This window comes from Dipodomys merriami, unplaced genomic scaffold (genome assembly GCF_024711535.1).
Source record: "Dipodomys merriami isolate MVZ:Mamm:240054 unplaced genomic scaffold, mDipMer1.0.p SCAF_13, whole genome shotgun sequence".
NCBI lineage: Eukaryota > Metazoa > Chordata > Mammalia > Rodentia > Heteromyidae > Dipodomys > Dipodomys merriami.
In genome coordinates, this window is record NW_027202604.1 from 31928141 (window position 1) to 31944944 (window position 16804).

General features: G+C 36.1%; 1 protein-coding gene across 1 annotated transcript in view; it reads left to right on the plus strand.

Moving 5' to 3' along the window:
* Positions 1 to 16804, plus strand: part of Cntn6 (contactin 6) — a 267806-nt gene that overhangs the window by 228045 nt on the left and 22957 nt on the right. Inside the window, 2 exon segments of the mRNA XM_070018410.1 lie at positions 15257 to 15432; positions 15795 to 15912. Coding sequence (XP_069874511.1) covers positions 15257 to 15432; positions 15795 to 15912 — 294 coding nt within the window.

Consider the following 16804-nt stretch of genomic DNA (forward strand, 5'->3'; position numbering starts at 1 on the left):
TATTCATATGAATTGGTTCCACCATTTTCTTGTCTGTTGAGTATATAACTCTTTGTTGAGATGGTTTGATATATATTTGTGTGTGTCTCTCTCTGATAAATGTTCATCTGATTGTTAAAACAGAGTCAAATATAATTTTGCTTCTCAACCGGAACTCAGTATATGCTGACCTTAAATGTAATAAAGTGCTGAAGAGCAAATGAGAAATTTCAGTACAGCTGATAAAACAATCATCTCTCTTTGAATTTACTTATCAGCCTCAGTCATGCAAGAAATGTTGTTGTTGGATAACATATAAAAAGATAATAGTTACAAGAGGAAGATATTTCCCAGCTTAGTTTTTAGCTGATATGGCTTATCAGTGTTAAGAGGATTCTGAAGTTATCTGCACTGTTTGTCAGAAATTTCTATTTCACTAATGCTCCAGGATAAGGCAATTTTCCATTCAGACTGCAAGGGCAATTAGCAGCCGCCTTGCTAGATCCTTGCAAGAAGCGGGATATAATTTGAAGACATGTTGCCAAGACACCAACAGGGACTCCAAAGGAAAGAGAGTTTAAGGATTTTATTTTAGAGGACTTAGATTAAAATTACATAGTGCCTATACACTAAGAGGTATATGAAATTCACCTTAAAAAAAGGAAAATTACTTGATCTGGCATTTGGAAAATTATTAAAAAGCAAAGTAACAGCAGGCTATAAAAATGATCATGTTTGCAGGCAACATTTGTTTTTGTTTCCCCACTGGAGAAGTTTTGGATGTTCAATTATAGGCCTCATTGCTTCAGCATTATTTTCAACTGAAATGTCGGAACTTGGAAAAGCATATCTAATGTGCAAATTAAGTTTATTGCTGCTCATTTAGTTGTTTATTCTTTGTGATAGAAGTCTTTATTATACCAACAACCAGAATGGCCTATTCATTTTCTCCAGCTCAATGAGTGGGTTTCCTAATACTGAATACTCACTAAGAGAAATCCCCGAGACAGGTAGATAATTGGAGACACTGTGGCATTCAAAGGCTGTGAGATATACCATTCAGCCCTGTTGGAAAACCTAGTTCAATTGAACAAACAAAAAGTATAATTCCAGACTACTAAGAAGACATCCTGGAATACGTATTGCATAGTATAGGGCTGAGAAAAGCAGAGAAGTACACTGTGTAAGTAACATCTCCTTCCTTTGTACTTATTTATTTTTCTTTAACCCATGATTATTTAAGGGGTTTACCAATAGTAAAATTATTTTTGAGATCAAGGATATATAAATATTTATTATCTTGATGAGAATGAAACTTGCTTTTCCCCTTCAGTAGTGGGAAAAAAAAGCTGAAGCAATTTTTATTTTTACTTTTTTCTTTTTTTTGGCAATGATCCTGGAGCTTGAACTCAGGATTGGTGCTCTGGCTCTGAGCTTTTGTGTCCAAGGATGATGCTCTACTTCCAGCCTTTAGTGATTCATTGGAGATAAGAGTCTCGTGAATTTTCCTACACAGGCTGGCTTTGAATTGTGATTCTCAGATCTCAGTATCTTTAATAGCTAGGATTACAGGTGAGAGCCACCAGTACCCAGTATGAGTGAATTTTAGATACTTGGATAACAAATTCCTTTAAGTAAACATGTGAAAATGTATTAGTATATGCATTCACTAATATTAGTGCTCTTTGGTATTCAATCAATTTAGTCTTAAAAATATAAGACATAGGATTTAGATTAAATATACAATTATGTTAAACAAGTGAGTTTTTCTGAATGTATATTATATAGTAGATATTGAACAGGAAATATATAATTTAGGCTCACATTTTAATTTTTACTGCTCAAGACAGCTTTTCCATATGATGAAGTCTATGATTGACAAGATTTTGGTTTTCCTTGTTTTTAGATGAGATAGAAGCTGTACGTCTAGAGGTGGATTTTAAGTAGAGGAGCTTAGACACATAAAGATATATACCAATGTATGTAGTGCTAGACACACAGCCCCATTGCTTACTAGGATGGATCCTGAAGACTTTGTTTGTTGTTCATGAATTGTTTTCCTTGCTATCATCACTAGCTACTTTTCTTCAATACATACTTGGTTGACAGCACTGTGAACCAGCACTTAAGCAGTTCCTCTCCTGTGTCTTTGCAGCAAAAGTTAATAAGTGCCAGAGGGCTCCCCCACCCACTTTTCCCTTCTTTTTAGTCTTTCTGTAAACTTAACCAATTATTAAGTACACAAGACAATTTCACATATTGTGTTGACAAGGTTAGAGGAAATAATATTGTAATGTAGAGGAATTGGTACTTTGTCTTGTAGAGTGAGCTTTCATTTAGTATTTATTGCATTTTTAAAAATTAGAAGTCTATGTTACACATAAAAATACAGAGTTTCTGAATTTTTGAAAATGAATACGCCTGTAAACTGCAACCTACCAAGAAGCAGATCATGACATCATTCTAGAATTAATTAGAACGTCCTCTTTCCATTCATGCTAAAAAACCTTCATCCTCAACCCAGAAACAGCTTTGCTTACAATCTTCTCCTACCTTATATTTCATCTGTTCCTATGCACCTCCTATATTCATTAAAAATTAGCAAAGCCAAAGTTAAAACCACAAGAACCGTTAACTGTTAATTCTCCTTGTCTACAGTTTCCCTTCCAAACCTGTACTCACACTGCATTTGCTTAGGAATCAGTGGTCCAGTCATTTTAATTTTACTCTAGTCTAACCCTAAAAGAAACAATTAGGTTGTTCCATTTCTGAACTAGCTAACCAGCTCTCTGCTCCCTGGTTAAATTATGTTCTAGTTATGTTCTTTCTCCTCCTCTTCCTCCTCTTCCTTCTCTTCCTCCTCCTCTTTCTCCTTCTACTTTGTCTTTCTTATTATTTGAATTATTTAGGCTATTAAAATATAAAATATCTGCCAGACACACATACTACATGCCAATAATCCTAGCTACCAAGGAGGCTGAAATCTGAGGATTTAGGTTCAAAGCCAGACTGGGCAGGAAATTCAGTAAGACTTCAACTAACCACCAAAAATGCTTGAAAAGGAACTGTATGGCTCTGGTGGTGAAGTGCTAGACTTGAGCCAAAAAAGCTGAGGAACAGCATCCAGACCCTGAGTTCAAGCTCCATGCCCCCCCACCAACACCACCACCAACAAAAATCTGAATCCAATCACTTACCACACTCCAATTTAGCAAAAAGTTATAGCTGTAGAAGAGTCTGTGAACACTGTCTATTCAGAAGAAATATAAAAATGATGCTATAAGTATGTAATCACTGCTTTTTAAGTGCTAACAGATTTGAAACTGAGTAGTTGACATATCTGATTTATTAAGTAAAAGCTGGAGTGAAGGTACTTTTCATGAGTAAGTAAAAAGCTAGTCCTATTTTGTTTGTTTGTTAGCCTGGAGGATCTGTATTTACACTTTGATTTACATTTACATTGCTTCCTAGGAAAATATTTTATGAACTTGTTCATGCTTCCTATATTTGCATGATGCATGATTTGATCTTAGCCGAAGAGCCAGAAATGCTACTTGCAAGATTCTTTTAAATCTCAAATTTTGAACAGTTTGTTTTTTTCTCTAGACTGTTCCCTTGTTTTTGTTTGTTTGTTTTATTCTTTTACTCTGGAGTTGTTGATAGTCTTTCAGTATTTACTCTAAGTCATTTAAATTTTGAAGATTAAGACAAATGGGTAATAGTATCTGAAGGAAAATTGGGATATATTGACCATAATTACTTGGTGCTTTCAAATTATATTTTGCCTGTGGTGGCAGGAAAACAACAGATATCACATGTAGATTTTAATCTACAGAGACCCATGCCTGAGCACATAATCTTGTACTTGGCTGAGACCACATTAAACATTCTTGTCATTATCATTATATGTATGAAGGATGAAAGTACATTAAATAATTATTTAAAACATTTTGCATTTCTGCTTTGCTAAAAGCAGAAAAATATAGACTCTATCACACTAATTTCTTTGTTTGGGGCTTGGTTTTTCACCATGTCTTATTTCAGGATATTGGTTTTGATTTTCCTATGTTTGCTTTCCCTTGTTTTGTTTGCCTAGCTTTCTAGGACTTGATAATAATTTATTGTCCAAGTCCCTCTCAGTTATCAGCCATCATTATCTACTTGCTCTGTGTGTCAGAACTCTCTTGCTTAAACACTCTTTCCTTTGTTCCCTCCTTCTCTCTGTCTCCCTTTTTTCCCTTCCTTTTTTTATCCCCCAGTGTACCAAAATTTCAGGATGAGATGCTGTGGTTTATATATTTTCAACCAGACTATATTTTTAATTACTTTTTTTGTGTGTTTTTTCCATTAACAAACAAAACAAACAACAAAACTGGGCATTGTGACTCAAGCCTATAACCTTAACTACTTGGAGATTGTGGTCTAAGGCCAGCTCAGATACAAAGAAGCTCTCAAAACCCCAGATCAATCAGTGGCTGGGTGTATGATGAATGCCAGTTACCTCTAGTCAGGTGGAGAAGAACAAGTAGGAGGATCATAGCCCATGCAGTATGGGCATATAAAGACTGACTCTACCTAGAAAAGAACAGATGCAAGGGTGGAGAGCTGGAGGTAAGACTCAAGCAGTAGAGCACCAGCCGAGCAAGGTCCTGGCCCATATTTCAATCCCCAACACTGTCAATTTTCTTTCTTACTATGTTTTATGTTATGGATGTTCTTTTGTATATAATCATTCTTTACTATCTTCTTGAAACTATTGCTTATAACTTTTTTTATTTTGGATTATTTCCCTTGATTGATCTCTGCTTCCCTAAACTCCCTTTGTGTTAATCCTTCCTCTGTATTAAGCAGTATACACAAATACCTTGTGTATCCAAGCTGTTGCTTCCTCATAGCTAAAATGGAGGCAGCGGTGAAATTTATTATCGGGTTTGTGATGTATCGATTTAGTGCCCTTCCTACTATGATGATATGCCCGGGATACTAGCTTGGGAAAAGCCGAAGCACATTGTGTTTAGGTATTTCCTTCTTGAGCTCATTAGTTTCCTAGGACATTTGTCTAACAATTTCTTTGCCAGAGAACAAAAATCCCCAGGTAGCATCCTTGCGGCTGAGTGAGGGTTACAGGACAGGTATTTCACTCCTGTGTGAATGCTTGCATTCCCTTGTGTTCTGCACAATTCCCCCACCTCCAATTGTGTTGTGCTACCCACAGTCTACTACTTTCTGTTTCATATCCTAAAGGTTGAGCATCTTTCCTTCATGCTAACAGCATGTCAGTTCTTGCTTGAGCAATATATAATACGTAGCTAAGAAAGCACAATTTAGGAGATAGTTCATCAAAAACTCAAGCACTCCACTTGGATTCCACAATAATTCTTTTCAGTGAAAATAATCTCCAAATGATGACAAAGTAAAGATTTTTTTTTTCTTTGGTGCCAGTCTTAGGGCTTGAATCCTGGGCTAGCATGTTGTCCTTCATGCTGAAGGCTGGTGCTCTACCTCTTGAGCCACAGCTCCTGATTCTCTGGACTGGCTTCAAATTGAACCTCAGCTCTCAGATCTGAGCCTCCTGAGTAGCTAGAATTACAGAAGTGAGCCACTGGTGCCTGGAAAAATAAAGATACTTACAAATAAAGCCTGAGAGGATTCCCATTATGTTGTATCCTTCTTACATTACATTTTTATTATAGTTAAGTAATTGTACAAAAGATCACAGTTGAACACATCAGTATATGAGTACAATGCATCTACATCAATATCATCCTATGCTGTTTTTAAATACAAATGGCATGTATTTAAGTACAGTGCCATGTTTTTATCCACACAGATGATTTCTAGAGTGAAAGTAATGTAGCCCTCTCCTCACATAGTTACTTACCTTGTGTTTGTGTTGAGAATACCCGATTCTCAGCACATAGCCAGTGTTAAGTTTAGTGCTATTAACAATAGCTATCATTTTGATGATTTGATCTCTGGATTTATTCTTTACTCATAACCAACATGTCCTAATGTCACTCAAGACTTTGTTCCTGGGGCCCACCATTCTACTGTCTGTTTCTTTGTATGTGATATTCTTAGGATCCATGTGTAGATTAATTCATATGGTATTATTCTTTCTGTGTCTGATTGGCTTCATATCATTCATCTGTGTTTATCTCTGTTGTCAGAAATGTCATATCTCCTTTATCTATCAGGCTAATTAATATTACCGTGTGTTGTATGTGTTTTGTGTGTGTGTGTGTGTGTGTGTGTGTGTGTGTGTGTGTGTGTGTGTACATGCCAGTACTTGGGCTTGAATTCAGATCTCATGGTCTCACTCATTTTTTTTTTTACTGGTAGCTAGCACTGTCCCTCTTGGCTGACACCTTCAGTCTAGCTTTTTGGCTGGTTAATTGGATATAGATTTTCTCAAACTTTTCTGCTTAGGCTGGTTTGGAGGCACTGTCCTTTGGGACTTAGCCTTCTGAGTAGCCACCAGGGATTGACTGAAAATTCTATTTTTAATTACACACCTCTGTGTTGTCTTTCATAAGAGTTATATCAACTCACAATCTCCCCAACCATGTACAACAATTTGCTTTTACTCAGGACCTTTCTAAAACCTATCTCTTATTTTTTGGTTAATAACTATCTGAACAGATCCAGGGATTTGATTCCAATGGTCCTGATGATTAGAGATATTGAGCTCCATCTATTTCTGTTGGCCATTTGTCAGTCTGCTTTGGAAAAATGTCTGTTTACTTTCAAACCTACATGAAAACAAATACAATGTTCTTATAAGGACTACAATCCCAATGAATATCATGGGGAGGAAAGGAATGAAAGAGCAGTGGAAAGAATTATAGCATTGCTAATGCTTATGTGTGGTGTCATTTGAGATTTAAAAGAAGAGAACCTAGTTTCTAAAGTATTTATTTCTAGTCATCACAAATTAGCTAGGGAGAGAAAAATATCAGAGAATTCTGTCACCTGTTTGAAGTGCTATTTTTACATGAGTTTACTTTACATTGGTATCTTAGCAACATTTTATAATGTTATGGATATACCACGGCAGAACCATGGTTTTTTGGTACACAGGAATAGACTGCTTGTACTTCCTTTGAGAGAAGTGGATAATTTCAAAAACAATGTAGCTGTCATTATTCTGAAAACTAACACTGTGAGTGATACCCTCACAGATGAAGATTTGCACCAACTTTAAGGTTAAGAAACAAAAATCAAGGATAATCCTCAAACAAGTCTATTCTGTGTGGGCAGATGAGAACCATTGCACATTTGATTTCTATTCCCTGGCTTCTGGAAATGGTATGCAACTATATAATTGGATATTAACACCACAGAGAAAACAGAGCACTAATCCCACCTCTCTCTACATAAATTATACCACATGGTTCTGACATAAGCCTTCATATAAACTCTGTGTGTGTGTGTGTGTGTGTGTGTGTGTGTGTCCATGTGTGTGTGTGTATGTGTGTGTGAATACTGGGGCTTGAACACAGGAGGGTCAGGGCTATCTCTTTTAGCTTTTTTACTCAAGCTAGCACTCTACTACTTGAGCCATAGCTCTACTTTGGGTGTTTTGTTGGTTAACTGCCTGGGATGGCTTCAGTCTTCTGAGGAGTTAGAGTCACAGGTGTGAGACAGTAGCAATAAGTATTATATTGTTTTATGTTCGCTGATGTACTGTTTACTGAAAATGTATTTTAGAAGCATCTGTAGTAATTGTGTCAATGTAAATTTGACCAAGCTAGTCATAAAAAATGTCATGTAGTCTATTAAGCATTCCTTAAATTTCTTTTTTTTAAATTTTTAATGTTTTTTTTAAATTTGTGAACATACTGTACAGAGGGGTTACAATTACATGGGCAGGATACTGAATACATTTCTTACCAAGCATTGCAGCCTCCTCCTTTGTTTACCCTTCACCTCCCTTCCCAGCCTCCCCCCTCCCCCCCACCCAATCCTTCCCCCCTTCCCCCCCACCGACATTGTAAAGCTCGTTTTTTGACATGACATTTTGTACTTCTCATTGTTGCAACAGGTCCACCTGAATCCTTAAACGACTTGTTTTTCCCCATCTCCTCCACAAGTTATACTGACATCAAATATAGTGAAAGCAGGGGTTATACTGTGGGGGGGGGACATACAAAGCAACAAAGAGATAATCTTATAAATGTGTTAGAGACACATGCATGAAAGAAAAAAACATTAAAATACATATCTAAGGGTTCATTTTCCTAACATCACACTTCAGTAGATGAATGGATCAAGAAAATGTGTATATATACACAATGGAATTCTATGCCTCCATCAGAAAGAATGACATTGCCCCATTTGTTAGGAAATGGAAAAACTTGGAAAAAATTATATTAAGTGAAGTAAGCCAGGCCCAAAGAAACACAGGTCCCATGGTTTCCCTTATTTGCAATTCCTTAAATTTCTAAATAGAATGGGTAGGTGAAGTTGTTTAGATATAATGACTTATAGATGTAGATTCAAAATACTAATTATGAAAGCTCTATGATTTTATTACGTTAGGGACTTATCTCAGGTATATGTAAGGCCATCTTCTTGTTACTTTAGAAGCTGAGTGGAAAATATTTGTCACTACCTGGAAATAAATCTTCATTCTCTTATCATCATTCTTTGGTTGCCATTTATTGTTACTGGTAATTAAAACCATAGAAAATAATACAAGGAATTTTCATGTATACATCACCCACTGTTGATAATAAACAACTTTGTCCAATGTTGCTACAGCCAAACACTAATAAACAAGACATAAACTCTGTAAATCATATATGTTCTACACACATTTCAAAATTTATTTATGTGTTTATTTTGCCTGGCTTTTTACTCTCCAGGCTGGCTTTCTACCCCTCAAGCATCTATTCTTTGTTTTTTTTGTTTTGTTTGGGTCCTAGGCTTGAACTCAGGGCTTAAGCACTGTCCCTGGGCCCTTTTGCTCAAGGCTAATGCTCTACCACGTTGTGCCCAGCACCATTTTTGGGTTTCTGGTGGTTAATAGGAGATAATGTTATTGAACCCACAATCCTCAGATCTGAGACTCTTGAGTAGCATTGATTACAGGCGTGAGCCACTAGCACCCAATGAGCATCTGTTCTTTCTTTCTCTTTTTTTTTTCTGATTATTTGAATTTGTCTGGCTAAACTGACTGCAGTGAGATTCTCAGATCTTAGCCTATTGAGTAGCTAGGATTTCATAAGTATGGTGCACTAGACCATGTCCTTTGAAAGGATTAGAGAATCTCCTTTTGAATATTAAAAAACTCCATATTTTAGCTTAACATTTATTTTTATTTTTTCAGCTACTTGTAAAATATTTGAATTTTCTATGATTGTTTCTTAAACATGAGTATATATGTCAGTCACATACATGATATATGTTATGTAATCATGTTCAATAATGAAACATTTATTTTTTTTCTTTCTTCTCATCCTTAAATATACTAAGAGATGGTTTATCCATTTACAATGTTCCATAAACTAGCAAGTAAGGAAAAATCTTATCTATTTCTTCCATCCAGGAATTCTTAGTACTTCATTTTGGCTAAGGTATTGATGAAGCTCAGAAATTAGATGCAATGTTTAGAAATAATAAGTTAATCTTGAAATCTTTCTATATTTTAGAAACATTGTTAATCTAGATTGTTTTTACTGACTGTGAACTTTTTCAGGGATCTGAAACATTAGAGACTTTTTGACATTATGTCACATAAACTCAGATTTCCCTTAAGGTTCAAATTTCAAAAAGCAATGTTTCTCACTGCATGATCCTTCAACTAACTTTGGCAAATCACTAGTCCATATTCTAGGGTACCCTGAGATCTACACAGTTATTTCTGGTAGAAGCCAATGAATTGACATTTTGAACTCATTCTCTACAATTAATATCCACACTAAAAAATTAAAACCACTAGATTAGTTTTTTTCAAGTGTCTGAGGAACATTCAAGAAAAATAAAATGATATGAAAAGAAAAAGTATCAATAAAACTTTTTTGTTTCAAGAAAAGGGGGGTTAATTAATCTAAATGTTTCATACATGACAGAGTCTAGCAAGAATCACTTCTATACTTTTTTGTGTGTGTGCCAGTCCTGGGCCTTGAACTCATGGCCTGGGTACTGTTCCTGAGCTTCCTTTGCTCCAGGGTAGTAGTATTCTACCATTTGAGCCACAGCTCCACTTCCAGCTTTTTTGAGTAGTTAATGGGAGGTAAGAGTCCCAGAATTTTTGCTGTCAAGCTGGCTTTAAACTAAAATCCTCAAATCTTAGCCTCCTGAGTAGCTAAGATTATAAGTATGAATCACCAGTGCCCAGCAAACTTCCCCTTTGTTTAAATTTGTTATAATTCATGTCCTAGTGATGTCTCTTATCTATAAATATTTCAGTGTTAATAACCTCCAATTATCCTGGCTAACTCTGATGGAAATATCACTCATTAGAAAAAAATATAGAAGATATGCATGTATGTCCCCATTCCACCTATCCCCGGTGTCTGCGGAACCACATCCTGTCCTGTCTACTTCTGTATCAGAGAACATTCCATAGCATGGAATCCAGGACCAGTGTCAATGGCATGCTAAACAAGTTCTGCAGGGCTCCCTGCTGGAGAATATCCCCTGCTTGGTTCAATGGTCTGTGGTTACTTTCAACAACTTACTCATTTCATCTCAAGTGTTCGGCAAGTAAAGTTTAGTGGGATTATGGTACATCCACCCAGCCATGCTCCGTAGCAGTCGGTGGTTCTGGACCAGGATAGATGGAGTTGGTAGAGGTGGCAGCAGGAATTTTCATTGGATGAAACAGAGACTGCACGTGAAAGAGACTCTGAGGGAAATCACCTCCAGGACTAAAGTTAAGAAGAGGGTAGCTTGCCCATCTAACACCAGAGACTGTTCCTTGGGATTTGTAGAAATGGTAACTGTCCAACTGGAACATCAGGACAGGAACTATTATTAGTCAGGCAGTGGACTTCAATAGTAAATGACTACAAACGGACAGTGTGCTTCTAAGCTTGGACATTTGCAACAAAGTATATCAGAGAGTTACTCTCTGAAAAGTTTAACATTTGTTACTGTGAACATTTGGGCAACTTTCCCTAGCTAATATACTCGATATAAAAATTTAATTTGAAGATTATTCTACTCAAGGACAAAAGCCCTATTTTTATAGGATGCTTCAGGGAACTAATTATTAATAAGTTTTTCCTTGTAATTGAAGCTACAGCAGTGGAATGACGAACATGAATTCTGAATAAAGAGTGCCCACTCCAACTCCACAATTTCCAGGCTCTGACACATAGACATTGAATTCCTCTGACATCCATTTACATAAACATTTAATCCGGTCTTAAACAGTATGACTTTAACCTGACAGAGGAAGGGTTAAATCCTCATAGACACACAGAAAAGTGTTTCATGGTAATCGTTATCTCTAAATAATCTTAATTTTACTTTTGATGTTGAACAGAAATTTATGTTAATGTTTCATAAAATATAGAATAGTCTTAATACTAACAAAAAATATTGATTGGCAGGAAAACGTTTTGCGATGTCAAAATTTATCAAGCAGCACTTGCCACTTTTTATTTGTAGGAGCCAGTTATATCAATTGAAGAATACAGTTGTTAAAAAATAAATTTCGATGGTACGATAAATTTTAAGTAAAGTGAGTGAGACTATCAAGTGATCAAGATACAACTTTAGTATCCTGTTGTTCACCATTTTAATCCAATTATTTATAGTATTATTTAGCAATCTGACAAGAAAAGTATACCACTTGTGATATGCAAATGCATGCTGTTGCTTTGGTATCATTATTACATTTAATGAGTAATGAACTATTTCTAATAGGAAGAGTATTGTTGTTCATATATTTGGTAGGAATTCTTTCCTATTTTGGAACAGAGGACTTTTTATTTTCATTATTCACAGGGACCTATAGATGAAGTAGCTGGCTTTAATGAGATCAAGGCAGTTCCATACTGCAAATGTCCTTCAGCTTCTTCTTCACAAGTAAACTCCTACATTACTCTCTTCCCAGTCCTAGACCTGCTGGAAAGATTTCTACTTTGCATATACCATCAGTGACTTCCATACCTACTCATCATAGATGCTTTTGTAGAGCATTGTTCCCTCTCCTTGCAATTCTCTTTACCTAGCTAAATCTTCTTATCTTTCACTTCTCCATGAAAACAATTCTTTCCCAAATAAATGAATCATCCGAAAATGCTAGTTAATAACATTTTCAAAGGATTACTTGTAATAGAGCATTTATCATAATTATAACAATGAATTGATTAATGATCTCTTTAACACCACTGATCTCTTTTTTTTCCCTTTTTTCTTTTTTTTTTTTTTGGTCAGTCGTGGGGCTTGAACTCTGGACCTGGGTGCTGTCCCTCAGCTCTTCAGCTCAAGGCTAGTGCTCTACCACTTGAGCCACAGCACCACCTCTGGTTTTGTGGTGGTTTATTGAAGATAAGAGTCTCACAGACTTTCCTGCCCAGGCTGACTTTGAACCTCCATCCTCAGATCTCAGTCTCCTGAGTAGCTAGGATTACAGGCCTAAGCCACTGGCAACTAGCTCCTCTGATCTCTTTAACACCAACTTCTCTCCATTGATAGAGCTGTATGAAGGCATACACATGTGCTGTGTATGTGCATCTCTCTCACTATGTGTCTCTAATACTTAGCAGAAGTCTTCATGAGCATGTAATATGTGCTCAGTAAATATTAATAATAAATTAGGTCATTTTGATTCTGCCAAAATGACCTTTTAGTTAACTCATCTTCTTATAAATGTAAATAAGACATTAGCATTGTTCTCAGCGAAAGTACTGAGAGTGTGTGTGTGTGTGTGTGTTGTTGTTGTTGTTGTTGTTGTTATTGTTTTTATCTTTTTCAGGAGTGGGCACTATCCCTGATCTTTTCAAAGGCTAGTACTCTGTCACTTGGAGCCACAGCTCCACTTCTGGTTTTCTGGTGGTTAATTGGAGATAAGAGTCTCAGGAATTTTCCTGTCTGGGATGGTTTTGAACCACAATTCTCAGATCTCAGACTCCTGAGGAGCTAGGATTACAAGTGTGAGCCCCCTGCACCTGTCTTTAAGAAGCGGGCTTTTTTTTTTTTTTTTTTTTGCCTTAGATATCACTTACCCTGATTTAGGAAGAATTAAAAAGGGTTTAGGATAAGAATAGATCACAAAAGTCTTCTTGATACTTCTCACAGGAAATGATGAAAAGTAACTGAATAGTAATAAAAGGAGAGCATTTCTAGTGAAGATTGAATTGTTTACTACATTATATTCAGAAATATAATATATTTTTGCATTTTATGTGGTTCCTTTATCACTGTGTACCTTAATATCCATGTCACTACTTTCTACTCTCCACTTCTAAGTTGTTAGTTAAAAAAAAAATTAAAAACTTAAAATTCTTGAATTCAGCATTTCATTGGTAATATTTAGTGGCAAACTGCTTTTAAGTCCTTTTCCTAGTGTAAATACTTGAGACAAAAATAATGGATAAAGAAATCTGTGCAATTCTGAGGACCAGGGGTTACATATAGCTTTGTTGTTGGGGATTATTAAACAAAGGACAGAAACAACATAGGGCATCATATGACTAGAAGAATATATACAAGAGACAGGGGCAAACTGACTTTTGTAACAGACCCACTTTGGAGATAATCTATTAGCCCACTGATTCATTAATATTAAATGACATTCAGAAGGTCATGACCTAAACATTTCATGAAGATTTCCAACTAGCTCCACCTTCTAATTCATATTCATGACAGATTTCAACATGAGCTTTCATGGGAAAAGAACACACGAATCCATGTGAACATAGAATACAATTTCAATGTTATTTGTTATGTTGAATATAACTTAGAAACCAAGCGGAATTGACACTTTTGAGCATCTCTTAGAGAGAAAAACTTTACAGTACAGATAATCTCTGGACCCAGAGATTCTAAAAAGTCATTTTACTATGACAAAGCATTTTCATGTATAAGCTTTTCCCCACAATTATCTGCCTTCGGCTTCTATTTCTGCATATACCTCCTTTGATACATATTTTATTTTTGGTGATTATCTAAATCTAGATGTAGGTGTGGGGGTTCCATATAGATATAAAGCTATCTTATTGAGTAATTCACAACACTGTGGAATTCCATCCATTTCTTCCACTAGGAAAAACAAAAACAAAAAACAAAAGTGTTTTATCTTTGTGTGTCTCTAAATGTAGGACTCTTCAGAAAACTGGAGTACTCTTTGAATTGTTCTTTGAAATCTTTGCCAATGATATACTAGGGCTTGTAGAACACGGATTGACATTGGAAATGGGGTCTCTAGTGGAGTGGTTCTCATGATGGATTTGTAATTCAAGCATTGAAAAAACGTGGATACTCATGTTTGATCTTTTCATAAAAGAAAAACAGAGTCATAGAATCTGTCCGATTCATCCTTCTAAAAGTAAACGTAATGTTATGAATTCATTAAAATCTATAATGGTTATAATCCTCAGGAGAGTTTTGTCACAAGGTCTAAATCTAACATAGACTATTTAGAGTTGTACCTATTATTTCAATTATAATGTTAATATACATACATACATACTTGGGATCTTTTACTTCTCAGGCAGACATTGTACCACTTGAATCACATCCACAAATCTTTTTTTTAACTTAGTTAATATTTGATTAGGGTTTTTCCTTCTATGTTCCTTGCACATCCCAGACCATGCTCATGCCTGTCTTTGATGGCTTGATACTGTCTCATTTACTTTTTCTTGAGGCTGGATGTGAACTTTGATCACCTCATTCTCTGCCTCCCAAGTAGCTCGACTTTTCTAGATTTTACCAGTACAAGCCATCACACCAAGATTTATAGCTGGAATTTTAGAACAAAATGAAAGAGAGAGAGAGAGAGAACAAGAGAGAGAGAGAGAGGAGAGAGAAAGGGAGAGAAGAGAGAGAGAGAGAACATTGTACATTATATAGGTGAAATGCTCCCCTTTGACTTCTATACAGTTTTGTAAGCTATTTCTACATAAAGTCTAAATAGAACTATAAGTAATAATCTATGTTAGTGAAACGCACAGCACATTGGGGGCGGGGGGAGCAATGAAATTGTCGTAGAGATCAAATTTGCCCCAATTGATCACATGCCAATATCCAGTGGTATCCTATCCCCATAGGATGGTATTTTGTTCATTTTTAAACAAACACAATTTCTTTCTCTCAACAGAGAGAACTGTCATCACGGTGCCCCCGTCTAAAATGGATGTCACCGTCGGGGAGAGCATCGTCCTCCCTTGCCAAGTATCTCATGACCCGTCCATTGAGGTTGTATTCGGATGGTCGTTCAATGGGGATGTCATCGACTTAAAAAAAGGAGTAGCTCATTTTGAAAGGATTGGAGGAGTAAGTAACTGAGACTTTTATGTGCGTTAGAAAATGAATCAAATCGCTTACATGAATCACCATCTTTCATAATTATTCTCTCCATCTTTATTTGTGAAGATTATCTCTGTCTGTTTATGAAGCTGCATCTGGTTTTGTTTTGTTTTACTTTACTTTATATCTTTCATAGAAATACTTGTTTTCTCAATGCAATTATAATAAAGGGGATAATAAGAGGAATCAATTATGAGCGACAACAACAATTCTAATAAATCTTCAAATTTTCAGAACTGCCTCATACTTGGTATTTATCCAGCTGTAAAGAAAATGAGACCCGCTGTGTGTGTTTATGCTTTTATCCATTTCCCTCTCTCTATCTGCAGGAATCTGTTGGGGATTTAATGATAAGGAATATTCAGTTAAGTCATTCAGGAAAATATATGTGCACAGTACAAACAACTCTAGAAAGATTATCTGTTGCAGCTGATATAATTGTTAGAGGTAAGAGTGATCAAGTTTTCATTCATCATCCCAATTTTGTTTATTGTTGTTGTTGTTATTATTATTATTATTATTGTGGTCAGTTGTGGGGCTTTAACTCAAGGCCTGGGTGCTCTCTCTGTGCCTCATTGTGCTCAAGATTAGTGCTCTACCACTGGAGCCACAGCAACACTTCTGGTTTTTGAGTGGTTAATTAGAGATAAGAATCTCATAGGGACTTTTCTGCCCAGGCCAGCTTTGAACCATGATCCTCAAATCTCAGTCTCGTGATTAGCTAGGCACTTGGCTTACCAACCCTATTTTTGATAACTTTATGATAGCTCTTTGAGGTACCAAGTCATGATAAGACAGTGATACAAAACCATGCAGATGTTTTGTTTCCACAAGTCCAGGACTCCAGATTATTGGCTTTATAGGTTTGGACATTAACAATGTGCATCTTATCTATTGATAATGAATGATCTGACTTGGAGAACACTATCAGCCCCTAAAAATTTTATATTGGCCTTTTATTTGTAGTAAAATAGTTTCCCTTCCTCCCTTCCTCCCTTCCTCCCTTCCTCCCATCCTCCCTTCCTTCTTCCTTCCTCCCTTTTTCTCTTTCTCTCTTTCTTTCTTCCTTCCTTCCGTCCTTCCTTCCTTCCTTCCGTCCTTCCTTCCTTCCTTCCTTTCTTTCTTTCTTTCTTTTTCTTTCTTTCTTTCTTTCTTTCTTTCTTTCTTTCTTTCTTTCTTTCTTTCTTTCTTTCTTTCTTTCTTTCTTTCTTTCTTTTTTCCTTCTCTCTCTCTCTCGTCTTTCCTTCTTTCTGTCTTTCTTGGATTCAGGAACTAGACAAACTCTATCACTTGCAGCATACCCCTAACACTTTTAGTTACTTTTCACATAGGATCTCCC